This window comes from Mobula birostris, chromosome 2, assembly GCF_030028105.1.
Source record: "Mobula birostris isolate sMobBir1 chromosome 2, sMobBir1.hap1, whole genome shotgun sequence".
Classification (NCBI taxonomy): domain Eukaryota; kingdom Metazoa; phylum Chordata; class Chondrichthyes; order Myliobatiformes; family Myliobatidae; genus Mobula; species Mobula birostris.
The window spans coordinates 67,894,890-67,909,352 of record NC_092371.1 but is presented as its reverse complement, the minus strand read 5'-3'; the positions used below and the strand labels follow the sequence as shown (position 1 = coordinate 67,909,352).

Here is a 14,463-nt window from a genome sequence, read left to right as displayed (position 1 = left end):
CTGAACAATGACTCATTTACAGGCGTCTGTACGTGTTGGACAGCCAGTTGATGAGGCATGTGAAAGTAATGTGCAGAAGCAACAGAGTGCTTAAGATTAGGAAGGACAGGTAGTAATGCTTTCTCTATTGGTTAATAAGTGGACGACAAGAGGAAACACTTTTAAGGTCATCATGGAAAGCATTTATGAGATCTTGAAATATATTTTACTTGAAGAACAATGGCAATCAAAAGCATAGTATGTTGTACTCACAGACATCGTTCCATGTTTATTTCAGTTAACTTTGTGTACAGTCCTGAGCGGTACCAGTGAAAGGGAAACACATGAGAGAAAAATAAACTTTAGAAACAATGTAATCATTTTCAGTATTCCCACACAGTTTTCCTGAGAGGATGTGACTGTTTGTGGTACAATAAATTTTGCAAGTAGTCGTACTTGCCAAAAAATACTTTGGGCGAAGATTAAAGATAATCACGTTATTATACTTTATATTTAACTGTGGCTGTTCAGAACAAAGGCGTTTATAATGAAGAGGAGTGTATAGAACAACCAGTGTTTCTTACCTCGCACTTCTTGTTCATGCAGATCTTTGAGCTTTGCCCAGACATCTGTAAAGTTGTCTGCAGCCATTCCTCACTGCCCTGCAGAGATTACAAAATCATCACAGAGTTAGGTTGAGCTTTGACACAATGCATCAGCATGCAAATGCATAAAATTAAATAAGGTAGATATATTTTTATTGCACATATAACAGTATGTTTATTGCCTTTAACACAGTAGAAACAACCAGGGATGCTTCACGGTTGCATAATCAAGCAAATATTTTATATTGCCCTAAGGGCATAGAACAGGCGTTGTCAACCTTTTTAATGCCATGGGCCTCTACCATTAACCGAGGGGTCAGTGGACCGCAGGCTGGGAACCCCTGGCATTGGAGGCCTTTTGGTTCATCAAGACTGTGCCTGGTCTATTAGTAAACCCACCAATCACATTCCCTGCTTAATCTCTCACACAAACCCCGGATCCCCCAACCAACCAACGTCTTTGGGTTATAACAGGAAGCTGGTGCTCTGAAGATCAACCCACAGTGTGACATGAAAAGAAGTCATCTGTTAGATATATGGGTAATGGTCAAATAAAAAAAATGGCTGGAGTTGCTTCGCAGTTCAGTGCATGGGTATTTATTAGCTGTGCCAAAAAGCAAACTTACAAAATTCAGCTAAAATGGCGAAAAGAAAAATACCAGTATTCACAAAAAGATATCTGGAAGAAAACACAATAATATCTCTGTACTATTTTGTCCAGTGTGAACTGCCGGCAGCCCCGATCTCTCTCTTACCAAGAGAGAGCTGCCCCAGGACAGACCATCTTTAATTACCCACAAAGTTAACTTAAGACAACACATGAATTAGAATATGATGCACCTCACAATGTAGTTACAATCATATTACAAAATAAACAGAAGTATCTATCTTAAATACATTACACAAACAGCACATACACAAATATGCATCCCCATTACTAAAGAAATGGAATATTCCACCATGTATGGCAGGAAAAGCACCAGAAAGCCAAACATTTAGGACCCATTATTCAAATATACCAGGGAAAATATAATGACAGCACAATGACAAGGGTGTGTGTGTGTGTGTGTGTGTGTGAGAGAGAGAGAGAGAGAGACACACACACACTTCGGCGTAGAGTCTTTCAGAACAGGAGCCTTCCTCCCTCCACAAAGGTCACTGTATACCAAACGGTCTGTGTCGCCACCCTCCTTTATAGCTGTGAAGCTTGGGTAACCTACAGCCGTCACATCAAGTCCTTGGAGCGCTTCCACATAAGCTGCCTCCAGCGCATCCTGGGAATTACCTGGCGTGAGCGGGTGCCTCCCACTGAAATACTTGTAAAGAACCAACTACAGAAGTATTGAGGCCATGATCACCCAGCGTCAGCTGCAGTGGCTGGGGCACGTGATAAGGATGCCCCCGTGTCGGCTACCCCGCAGAGTGTTATACGGCCAGCTACATCATGGTCGACGCTCAGCTGGAAGGCCGAAGAAGTGTTATAAGGATCAGATGAAGAATGCTTTAAGGAAGTGCAAGATCAGACCAGAGGACCTGGAGGATGTTGCTGCTGACCGTACCACTTGGTGGCAGCTGTGTAGGGATGGAGTTCGTATTCTGGAGATGGAAAGAACAACCGGAAGACAGCAGAAGAGAGCCAGGAGAAATGCAGCCATGGTTGCCACCACTACCACATATACATGTCCCACCTGCAATAGAGCTTGTGGGTCCAGGATAGGACTGTATAGTCATCAAAGATCTCACTGTTAAAGGAGTGGACGTCGTCATCGGATTTCGATGGACAACTGAAGGAGTACATTTACCCCATGGAACACCACAAGCTATCACCAGCTAACCAGAATAGGTCTACTTTATTCCCACTCTTGGGAATTCCAACTGATTTGTCAGGCAAGATTTCTCCAAGATTTTGGTCTACTTTATCATGTGCCTCCAAGTACCCAAGAATCTCATCCTTAATAATTGTCTCCAACATTTTCCCAAACACTGAAGTAAAGCTAACTGGCCTAGAGTTTCATTTCTTCTACCTTCCTCCCTTTTTCAATTTTCCAGTCTTTCGAACCATTCCAGAATCTAGTGATTTTTGGAAGGTCATTACCAATGCCTCCACAATTTCATCATCTAGCTCGTTCAGAACTAGATCTTATAGAAACATATAAAATTATGAAAGCCATAGATAAGATAGAGGCAGGAAAGTTGTTTCCATTGATAGGTGAGACAAGAACTAGGGGATGTACCCTCAAAATTCGGGGGAGTAGAGTTAGGACATATATGTAGATATTAAGAAAGGGGATGTGCTGCAGCTTTTAGAAAGCATCAAGTTGGATAAGTCGCCAGGAACGGATGAGATGTACCCCAGGCTACTGTGAGAGGCGAAGGAGGAGATTGCTGATCCTCTGGCGATGATCTTTGCATCATCAATGAGGACGGGAGAGGTTCCGGAGGATTGGAGGGTTGCAGGTGTTGTTCCTTTATTCAAGAAAGGGAGTAGAGATAGCCCAGGAAATTAGAGACCAGTTAGTCTTACTTCAGTGGTTGGTAAGTTGATGGAGAAGATTCTGAGACGCAGGATTTATGAGCATTTGGAGATTAGGAGTAGTCAGTATGGCTTTGTCAAGGGCAGGTCATGCCTTACGAGCCTGATTGAATTTTTTGAGGATGTGACCAAACATATTGATGAAGGAAGAGCAGTAGATATAGTGTATATGGATTTCAGCAAGGCATTTCATAAGGTACCCCATGCAAGGCTTATTGAGAAAGTAAGGAGGCATGGGATCCAAGGGGACATTGCTTTGTGGATCCAGAACTGGCTTGTCCACAGAAGGCAAAAGAGTGGTTGTAGACGGGTCATATTCTGCATGGAGGTCGGTGACCAGCGGTGTGCCTCAGGGATCTGTTCTGGGACCCTTAATCTTCATGATTTTTATAAATGACCTGGATGATGACGTGGAGGGATGACACAAAGGTTGGAGGTGTTGTGGATAGTGTGGAGGGCTGTCATAGGTTACAGCAGGACATTGATAGGATGCAAAACTGGGCTGAGAAGTGGCAGATGGAATTCAACCCAGATAAGTGTGAGGTGGTTCATTTTGGTAGGTCAAGTATGATGGCAGAATGCAGTATTAATGGTAAGACTCTTGGCAGTGTGGAGGATCAGAGGGATCTTGGGGTCCAAGTCCACAGGATGCTCAAAGCAGCTGTGCAGGTTGATTCTGTGGTTAAGAAGGCGTAGGGTGTATTGGCCTTCATCAATCATGGAATTGTATTTAGGAGCCAAGAGGTAATGTTGCAGCTATATAGGACCCTGGTCAGACCCTACTTGGAGTACTGTGCTCAGTTCTAGTCGCCTCACTACAGGAAGGATGTGGAAGCCATAGAAAGGGTGCAGAGGAGACTTACAAGGATGTTGCCTGAATTGGGGAGCATGACTTATGAGAATAGGTTGAGTGAACTCGGCCTTTTCTCCTTGGCGCAACGGAGGATGAGAGGGGACCTGATAGAGGTGTACAAGATGATGAGAGGCATTGATTGTCTGGATAGTCAGAGGCTTTTTCCCAGGGATGAAATGGCTGCCACAAGAGGTTTAAGGTGCTTGGGAGCAGGTACGGAGGAGATGTCAAAGGTAAGTTTTTTACTCAGAGAGTGGTGAGTGCGTGGAATGGGCTGCCAGTAACGGTGGTGGAGGCGGATACGATAGGGTCTTTTAAGAGACATTTGGATAGGTACATGGAGCTTGGACAAATAAAGGGCTATAGGTAAGCTTAGTAATTTCTAAGGTAGGGACATGTTCAGCACAACTTTGTGGGCCGAAGGGCCTGTATTGTGCTGTAGGTTTTCTATGTTTCTTTGTTTCTACAAGGTTGGATAGATTTTTGCATAGTAGGGGAATTAAAGATTATGGGAAAAGGCAGCTGGATGGAGGTGAGTCCATGGCCAGATCAGCCATGATCTTATTGAATGGCGGAGCAGGGTCAACGGGCCAGATGGCTCCTATTTCTTACGTTCTTATGAACACTGGAGTGCAGTGTGGTCATCTGGTCCAGGTGACTTATTTACTGTCAGACCTTTCATCTTCCCAAGCACCTTCTCCACAGTAACAGCGACCACACTCCCAGACACTCTTGGATTTCTAGCAAACTGCTAGTGTCTTCCACAGTGAAGACCGATGCAAAATACTTATTAAGATTGTCCACCATTTCTTTTATCCCATTACTATCACTCCAGCATCATTTTCCAGTGTTCCAATATGTATTCTCACCTCCTTTGCTCTTTATATATCTGAAAGAGCCTTTGGTATCCTCTTTTATACTATTGGCTTACCTTCATAAGTTATCTTTTCTATCCTTATGATTGTTCTTAGTTGCCTTCTGTAGTTTTTTTTTAAAGGCTTCCCAATCCTCTAACATCCTACTAAGTTTTACTATATTATTTGCCATTTTTTCTGCTTTTACACTTTCTTTGGCTTCCCTTGTCAGGTACAGTTGTCTCATCCTCCCTTTAGAATCCTCCTCCTTCACCTTTGGGATGTATCTATTCTGCTCCTTCTGAACTGTCCCCAGAAACTCCAGCCATTGTTGTTCTGCCATCATCCCTGCTAGTGTCCCCTTCCAATCAACTGCACCCAGCTCCTTTCTCTTGCCACTGTAATACCCTTTACTCCACTGGAATAGAGACTCTCTTTTTCTCCATTTCCTTTTCTTCTTTAAATATGTCTCTAGAAAATTACCTTGACCAAACTTCTGGAAATCTAAAACAGAACAAAATTGCTGGAATCACTAACATGTCAGGCAACACCTTTGGAAAGAGATATGGAGTTAACATTTCAGGACAAGAATCCTTCATTAGAACTGTTCTTTGTGGTTGATTAGTGAAGGAGTTAAGGGTTCAAAGTTCAAAGTGTATTTATTATTAAAGTATGTACATGTCACCATATACAACCTTGAGATTCATTTTCTTGTTGGCATACTCAATAAATCTATAGAATAATAACATAACAGAATCATTGAAAAACTGCCCCGACTTGGGCGTTCAACCAGTTTGCAAAGACAACAAACTGTGCAAATACAATTTGTAAATTCATTGTAAACAATAACTATCAAGAACATGAGATGAGGAGTCTTTGAAAATTAGTCTTGAATTGGTTGTGGGAATATTTCAATGATGGGGCGTGAAGTTGAGTGAAATTATCTCCTTTGGTTCAAGAGCCTGATGGTTGAGGGTTATTAACTGTTTCTGAACCGGGTGGTGTGAGTCCTGAGACTCCTGTACCTTCTTCCTGATGGCAGCAGTGAGAAGGGAGCATGTCCTGGGTGGTGGAGATCCCTGATGATGGACGCTGATTTCCTACGAGAGCAGATGTATCCACTACTTTTTGTAGGATTTGTAGGATTTTCCATTCCAGGGCATTGCTGTTTCCATACCAAGCTGTGATACAGCCAGTCAACATACTCTCCACTACACATCTATAGGAACTTGTCAAAGTTTCAATGAGAAGGTGGGGTAACAAAATTATTCATGGTTCACGATTGAATGGCAGAGCAGACTTGATGGCTCAAAAGGCCTGATTTTTCTCCAGATGGTCTTATGCCATCTATAGGAAATGTCAGGATAGGTATCTCCACAATGATGATTTAAATAGCCCTGTTGAGGAAGGGCTATTAGTGAATTACACAGAATGAAGCAGCAAGTGAGGGCAGCTAGCTGCTTAATGCAGATCTAACAGCTGAGGATTTAGAGATTTACAAATGCTTATTCCATGTTAGCATTACCTAGGGTGACATTGAATGACAGACATGAAAATCAACCTGGAGGGTCTGATCAAGTTGTTGGGCAAATGGTCACAAGTAAGGAAATTTGGTATTTTCAAGGGAACACACTAATTTGAATCCAAGTGCTTTCTGATAGTGAGGGAGAAAAACTGGTGGTGTGAGTTGCAAGCTTCCTTGTGGCAGAGTGACACACTGTAGTCCATTGTGACTTGAAGTCCTGCAAATTCAGTGAGGCAATATACCAACATGCATTCCGTTCCATGTACACTTAATGTTAGTTTTCAGTAAATCAGATCAATTCTGACTAGGTTCTTCCCTAAGGCATCCATATTATTCTGTAATTGGGTTTTAAAGTCCAACGTAAGTTTGCTCTAATCGACCAAAACATGATGGAGGTCAAAGAAAAGCTATTGATTTCCAATTACCACTGCAAGGATGCTATAAAACTAAAACGACTAGTCACTAAATTGTCAACAATGTCAGGGGATTGTTCCCCACTAAAGGCACTTTTTGTCATTCTCCTGTCAATTTGTTGAATGTTAAAAAGGGAATAATTCAGCTGTAGATATTGTTGATCCTGATTTGTAGTTCCTTTGCCGGGTAATACATTGAAGACTTAAGTAAAGGGAGCTCCAATCTTCCACACAAAAGAAATGTCCAAGATTTTTAGAGCCAATGCTTTAAGTTCCTCAGCATCCGCATCACCGAGGACCTCACGTGGTCAGTACTCTCCAGCTGTGTGGTGAAAAAAGCACAACAGTGGCTCTTTCACCTCAGATGGTTGAAGAAGTTTGGTATGGGCCTCCAAATCCTAAGAACTTTCTACAGGGGCACAATTGAGAGCATCCTGACTGGCTGCATCACTGCCTGGTATGGGAACTGTACCTCCCTCAATCGCAGAATTATGCAGAGAGTGGAGCGGACAGCTCAGATGTTCTGTAGTTGTGAACTTCCCATAATTCAGGACATTTACAAAGACAGGTGTGAAAACAGGGCCTGAAGGATCGTTGGGGACCCGAGTCACCCCAACCACAATCTATTCCAGCTGCTACCATCTGGGAAACGGTGCGCAGCATAAAATCCAGGACCAACAGGCTCCAGGACAGCGTCTTCCATCAGACCATCAGACTGATTAACTCACGCTGATTTGAGTGTATTTCTATGTTACATTGACTGTTCTACTTATTATAAATTACAATGATTGAACATTGCACATTTAGACAGAGACGTAACGTAAAGATTTTTACTCCTCATGTATGTGAAGGATGTAAGAAATAAAGTCAGTTCAATTCATTTCAATTCAAGAATCCTAACATTTGAATTTAAAAAGCAGTATACAGGACTCATTTAGAACTCTAGTTTAAGTGGGAGCTAAAACCAATTGATTCATGAAGATGTCTGATATGAAGAGATAAGTTCTTGGTTTGAAGTGTTAATCATGGGAACGAGCCTCTCCACAATTGAGGACATCTTCAAAAGGTGGCAGCTCAAGAAGGTGGCATCCATCATTAAGGGCCCTCGCCATCTGCGACATGGCCTCTCCTCACTACTGTCATCAGGGAGGGGATACAGGACCCTGAAGACCCATATTCAAATGTTTTAGGAACAGCTTCTTCCCCTCTGCTTTCAGATTTCTGAACAGCCCATGCACACAACCTCTTTTGCACCTTCTTTCTATCGATCTAGCTATCGTCATGCATTGTAATTTTTTATGCCCTTTTTATACCTTGCACTCTACTGCTGCCATAGAGTAACAATTTTTACAACAAGTCAGTGATAATAAACTTGTAATTCTGATTCTAATTTAGTTTCTCCATTTCACAGAAGTGAAGACCTGCTAAGTATTTTCAGCATTCCCAGAAAACATGTTATCTTTTCTTTCTGTGATATAAAGTTGAAGGGTTGAGTGTGACTGGAGAAAAGTAACCTCTGTAACTTCTAAAATAATCCTAGAAAAAAAGTTAAGATACATAGAGGACTATCCAGCACTGAAAGATGGAAAAGACAATATAACATCTTAGTGAAAGAATTGTTATCGGACTTGGTCCCAATGAAGCACATGCACTTGAAATGCAAAATTATCTTTCTGTATTTGGATGTAATTGGTCCGGTTTGTACGTTGAATAAAATACTCTGCACCTCCCCTGCCCTCCCATCAAAACCCTCCCCCTCAACCTCTAGTTGGATAATTCACTTGTTGTGCCTTTGTGAATGTTGTGAAAGAGGCTATTGGATCTTACAAAATACTTCCTGAACATGGGTTATAGAGGCCAAGAGTCATACAGAAGTCTTCTTCAGCTGTCCATCGATTTCGATGTTGACTGAGGCCTGGGCAAGGTTGTATGGAAGACCAGCAGTTGCCCATGCTGCAAGTCTCCCCTCTCCACGCCACCGATGTTGTCCAAGGGAAGGGCACTAGGACCCATACAGCTTGGCACAGGTGTTGTCGCAGAGTAATGTGTGGTTAAGTGCCTTGCTCAAGGACACAAACGCTGCCTCAGCTGAGGCTCGAACTAGCAACCTTCAGGTCACTATACCGACGCCTTAACCACTTGGCCACGCGCCACAGAAGTACAGCACAGAAATAGGACCTTTGGCCCAGCTAGTCCATGCTGAAACCATTTAAACTGCCTATTCCCTTTTATCTGCACCAGGACCATAGCTCTCCATACCCCTACTATCCATGTACCTATCCAAACTTTTATCGATGTTGAAATCGAAATTGTATGCACCACTTGCGCTGGCAGCTCATTCCACTCTCACCATTCTCTGAGTGAAGAAGTTTCCCCTCATGCTACCTTTAAACATTTCACCTTTCACCCTTAACCCTTGCCCTCTAGTTGTAGTCTCAACCAACCTCAGCGGAAAAAACCTGCTTGCATTTACCCTCTCGATATCCCTCATAATTCTGAAAGCCTCTATCAAATCTCCTCTCAATCTTCTATGTTCTACAGTCATAACCTATACAACCTTTCCTTCTAAGTCAGGTTCTCCAGACCCAACAACATCCCTGTGAATTTTCTCTGCACTCTTTCCACCTTGCTTACATCTTTCCTGTAGGTAGGTGACCAAAACAGCACACAATACTCCAAATTAGGCCTCACCATCGTCTTATACAACCTGAACATAACATCCCATCTCTTGTACTCAATACATTGATTCATGAAGGCCAATGTGCCAAAAGCTTTCCTTACAACCCTATCTACCTGTGACACCGCTTTCAACAAATTATATACCTGTATCCCCAGATCCCTTTGTTCTACCACAGTCCTCAGTGACCTACCATCCACTGTGTGAGATCTACTCTGGTTGGTCCTATCGAAGTGCAAAATCTTGCACTTGTCTGCATTATTAAACTCTATCCTTTGGGCTACATTCTCTGTGAGAATACATTAATTACATCTATGAAAGAGAGTATTAAAATAAATGGGAAGTTAAAAGAAATCAGCAAGCATATAGTAGCTAAAATTATAAGCAATATTAGAAGTAACATGAGGAATTAATAGCAAATATTTTGCATCAGAGAGCAACAAATATTATTATGCACACCTTTCAGAAGTAGCTGCAGGAATCAACTCGGTAACTTCCTTCACCCACACTTTCCTCTGGGAACATATATAGTTCACTCCTTAACTGAATGTGATTGGAGATACAGACAATTCAATTTACATTTCAACTTCCTGCTCACTTAAGGATGCTGTTATTAATCATTTATTCTGGCTTTTTCAAAGGCGGATTACTAATCAACGACCTCTGGTCTGGGCAGAAACTCTGTCCACTCGAAATCAGCACCTTGACAAAGGTGTGAAATACCACGGGGAAACGCAACTGTGTAATCAGTGGACTTTATCAATTCAAAATTATCAAACAGAGAGCTCTGGGTGCGCTGTTCTATCTAGAATCCTCACCTTTATGCAAATAGCTGAGCAGTAAAATTTTAAAGTGACATCATCACCACAAACTACGTAGCTTAGAATGCAGGAACTGGTCGCACATGTAAGCTGGGAAGACGTGTCACATACACATTGGTTATATTTCTAAGATGGCTGAATGGCTGAAAATATCTGCATATTTTAATAAGACGGATGTAAGTATTAAAGATGTTCAAAGGGAAGTAACTCACTGTAGAAAGCAACTAATACTGGTTGATGGATATTTATAATAGGGTTTCATAGGCCCCTTGGTTTTCCTGGTAGAGGTCAGCATTCTCGACTTAAATATAACAATCATGATTAACAAGTGCACAAATAATCTCAAATGGGCAATGTGGCTGACAATGAGGAGGAAAGCAGGAGGATGTCAGTGGCCTGATCATAGAACAGAGCAGTACAGGCCTTTCGGCCCACATGATGTGCCGACCCTTTAATTTGCTCTAAAATCAATCTGTCTCTGAAGTCTATCTAACCCTTCCCTCCCACATAGCCCTCCGTTTTTTTCTTTCATCCATGTGTCTGTCTATGAGTCTCTTAAATACCCCTGGTCGACCAGGTGGGCAAGACAGTGGCAAATCTAGCTCAATGTGGAAAAGAATCAGATAATTCACCGAAGAAGCTCCAGCAAAGCAACAAAAAACACCATGAATGTGGGATCTTGGAATGCCGAAGAGTTGTAGTTCTAATTGATAAAGAGAGTGAAGAGAGACATTGGGATCGCCTTTGTTGGGCAGGATAACCTCCTGCCCAACACAGGCAGAGCTTTATGGGAAAGGGTTGACATGACCAGACAAAATGAAAAAGGAATTTATAAATAGGTCACCAGGGCTAGAGAATTTTAGTTGTGAGGATTCAGGAGACTGAACATAGAACATAACAGCACAGTACAGGTCCTTCGGCCGACGATGTGCCAACCTTTTAACCTACTCTAAGATCAATATAATCTTTCCCTCCCCCAAAGCCCTCCATTGTTTCTTTTTTTTCCTTTTTTTTTGGCGTGCGAGTCTGTGTGTGTGTGCCTGCGCATGTGTGTGTGTACGTCTGCGTGTCCGTGTGTGCGTCCATGATGATGATGATGATGTCTTTTTCACGGTTTTTACAAGGCACGGAGCGAGAGAGAGAGAGAGAGAGACACTGTGTGGCACACCACTCCTCACACAGACATTTTTGCAGTACTTTCCCTTTATTTTACGAGGTTGAGTTGCAATCTCGACACTCAACCCGGCACGGATGGAAAATGTACTCAGGAGCAGACCCGACTAGTTTCGGACCCGGCTCCCGGGTCCAGCGCCGATGTCGTTGCGCCACTGGCCGGCCCAACCCCCCTCCATTTTTTCTATCGTCCGTGTGAGTCTATTAAATGTCCATAATGCATTCAAGATTTGTTTATTACCATTCTTCAGCACAGGAGTGCAAAGAGAACCAAAAAAGTGTTACTCCAGATCTGATTCAGATGAAAGAACGCAATAAGCTTAAAAAACACAATTAAAAATCACAACAAATATAAATATAAAAGCTATCCTATAAGGCACATTGTTGCAGTGTGGCTGTATATACCTAAGATTAGCTTATATACATAGATTGATTGTATGTACATATAAAGTGATGCGAGGTGCCAGAGTATCTGTGCATAAGGTGCCTAACTGCCTCTACCACCATTCTTGACAGCGCCTTACCAACACACAACACTCTGTGTAAAATACTTACCTCAGACACTCCCCCACCCCTATACTTTCCTCCAATCACCTTTAAATTATGCCCCTTCGTGTGAGCCATTTCTGTCCTGGGAAAGGTGACTCTGGCTGTGCAATGGCTGAAAGGGGATCCAACCACTGGATTAAGTTATAAAAGAAATTGTCAATCTCTCCCGGTGGAGAGGTCTATAACACAGGGGCATTGATTCGAGGTAACTGATCGATGATTTAAAAAAACACTTTCACCCAACAAGTGTCGAAGAGCTTGAAACTCATTGCAAAGAATAAAGTTTGGAGTTTGAAGTGTTCATTCTACGTCAGCGGTCCTCAACCACCGGGTCGTGGACTGGTACCGGGCCGCAAAGCATGAGCTACCGGGCCGTGAGGAAACGATAGGAGTCAGCTGCACCTTTCCTCATTCCCTGTCACGCACTGTTGAACTTGAACATAGAGTTGCCAACTGTCCCGTATTTGCTGGGACATGCTGTATATTGGGCTAAACTGGTTTGTCCCCTATTTCCCCCGCTAAGGTAGAGCGTTCCTATGAAACCTTTCGTGCTGAAATGGTGTGAAGTGAAGAAGCAATTACCATTAATTTATATGGGAAAAAGTTTTGAGCGTTCCCAGACCCAAAAAGTAACCTAAAAAAAAGGCATCCATTAGCCTTGCGAGACCATGGATCTGTGCCTGGAAAGTCTTCACTCTCCAGGGCACAGGCCTGGGCAACGTTGTATGGAAGACCAGCAGTTGCCCATGCTGCAAGTCTTCCCTCTCCACGATACCAATGTTGACAAGGGAAGGGCATTAGGACCCATACAGCTTGGCACCAGTGTCGTTGCAGAGCAATGTGTGATTAAGTACCTTGCTCAAGGACACAACACGGTCCCTCGGCTGGGGCTCGAACTCACGACCTTCAGGTAGCTAGTCCAATGCCTTAACCACTTGGCCACGTACCCACCTAACAAATCATACCAAATAACACATAAAACGGAAAGTAAATAACACTAACATATAGTAAAAGCAGGAATGATATGATAAATACACAGCCTATATAAAGTAGAAATAATGTATGTACAGTGTAGTCGGGAAGATGAAGGCAAAACCAAGAAAATTGGCACGTACACACATGCGCACATTAGATGCGCATGTCACACATGCGCACACAGGTGCTCGCGCAAGGCTTCATGGTCATGGTAGATTTTCCTGGGGTAAAGTGTCCCGGGATTTGACTGCTACTTTTGTTCCTTATTTGGGAGTGAGAAAGTTGGCAACCCTAACTGTAAAAGACATGTTGAGGTGAGTTTAACCTTACTTGAACACCCCCCCCCGCAAGAATATTGTCAATATTAAACCGGTCCACGGTGCAAAACAGGTTGGGGACCCCTGTTCTACGTAACAAGCAGCAAGATGTCAGGTGAGGAGTTGTACCTTGTACTGTTCCATGCTGGCAGCTACACGGTGAAATTAGTCTTCCTCAACCCAAATACATTGGGTTAAGGGCTCCTTCAATGGTGTAAATTTTCTATAGCTCTATGACTTGTAGCCATAGAGTAGAAAATCAGTTAAAATGATCTAAACTGGGAAATGCATTTCCCCAGCTATGATAAACAGAAGTTGATTTTTTTCCAGTTATGTTTCACTGAGTGCATGTCATACGGTCTACATTCTATCAGTTTTCATTTGACAATTAGAAATAAAGAGGCTTCCATCAAACTAAGGTACATGTGATGAATGCCTTCTACTCTACACCTAAATGAGACAGAAAGTGTAGACAGATGGCTCCTCAATGTGTAAGTATCTCTCCTCAGTTCATAATTCCTCTGGATCAGACGCAGCTAAAGACGAAAGCATGAGCTGCACGGGTGCGTGGTTGCGCAATAACTGAAATGCTCCTGCAAACATAGATCTTGTTGCCATGCAGCTGGAATTTTCTTTTATATAATGTTAACATACTTCCTAAATTATGGTAATATAATTTTGAAATCTATATGAATATAATTGTGAAATACCCTATAACTAATGAGGTGTTAATGAATATAATCCATAAATTTAAATAATAAACAACCACAATCTTTATTTTTGTCACGTGACCGGCAACAATGAATATATAATTGAGTCAGGGTTTTATAAACAAACATAAACATTTATCAAACCCTGTTCAACAACAGCGAAAAGTATTCAAACGACTAACTGCTATACGGCAACTCTGGAACAGTTCTTAAAAGGGTAAATTCGAAAACAGTTCTTAAAGTGGTAAATTCAAACAGTCTTAAAATGGTAAATTACTAAGAACAGGTACTTCCGGTAGAGCTCATGGAGTGAAGTCGTGTTCTTGACTTACTCCATTACCTCTGAGTTTTTCTTCTTATGATCAGCTATATTTTAATTAATTTTAATTGATTTACCTTTTTTTATTTTTTTACTGTTTTATAATTAGCTGATCTTTTTTATATTTACACTTTTTTTAGGGAGCGTATACCGGAAGTCA

General features: G+C 42.1%; 1 protein-coding gene across 1 annotated transcript in view; it reads right to left on the bottom strand.

Moving 5' to 3' along the window:
- The window catches only part of rbbp8l (retinoblastoma binding protein 8-like), an 87,590-nt gene that overhangs the window by 35,888 nt on the left and 37,239 nt on the right, over window positions 1-14,463 (bottom strand). The window contains exons 2-3 of the mRNA XM_072279734.1: window positions 564-641; window positions 253-295 (exon numbers count right to left, since the gene is read on the bottom strand). Coding sequence (XP_072135835.1) covers window positions 253-295; window positions 564-630 — 110 coding nt within the window. The 5' untranslated portion in view covers window positions 631-641. The remainder of the gene's footprint in view (window positions 1-252; window positions 296-563; window positions 642-14,463) is intronic.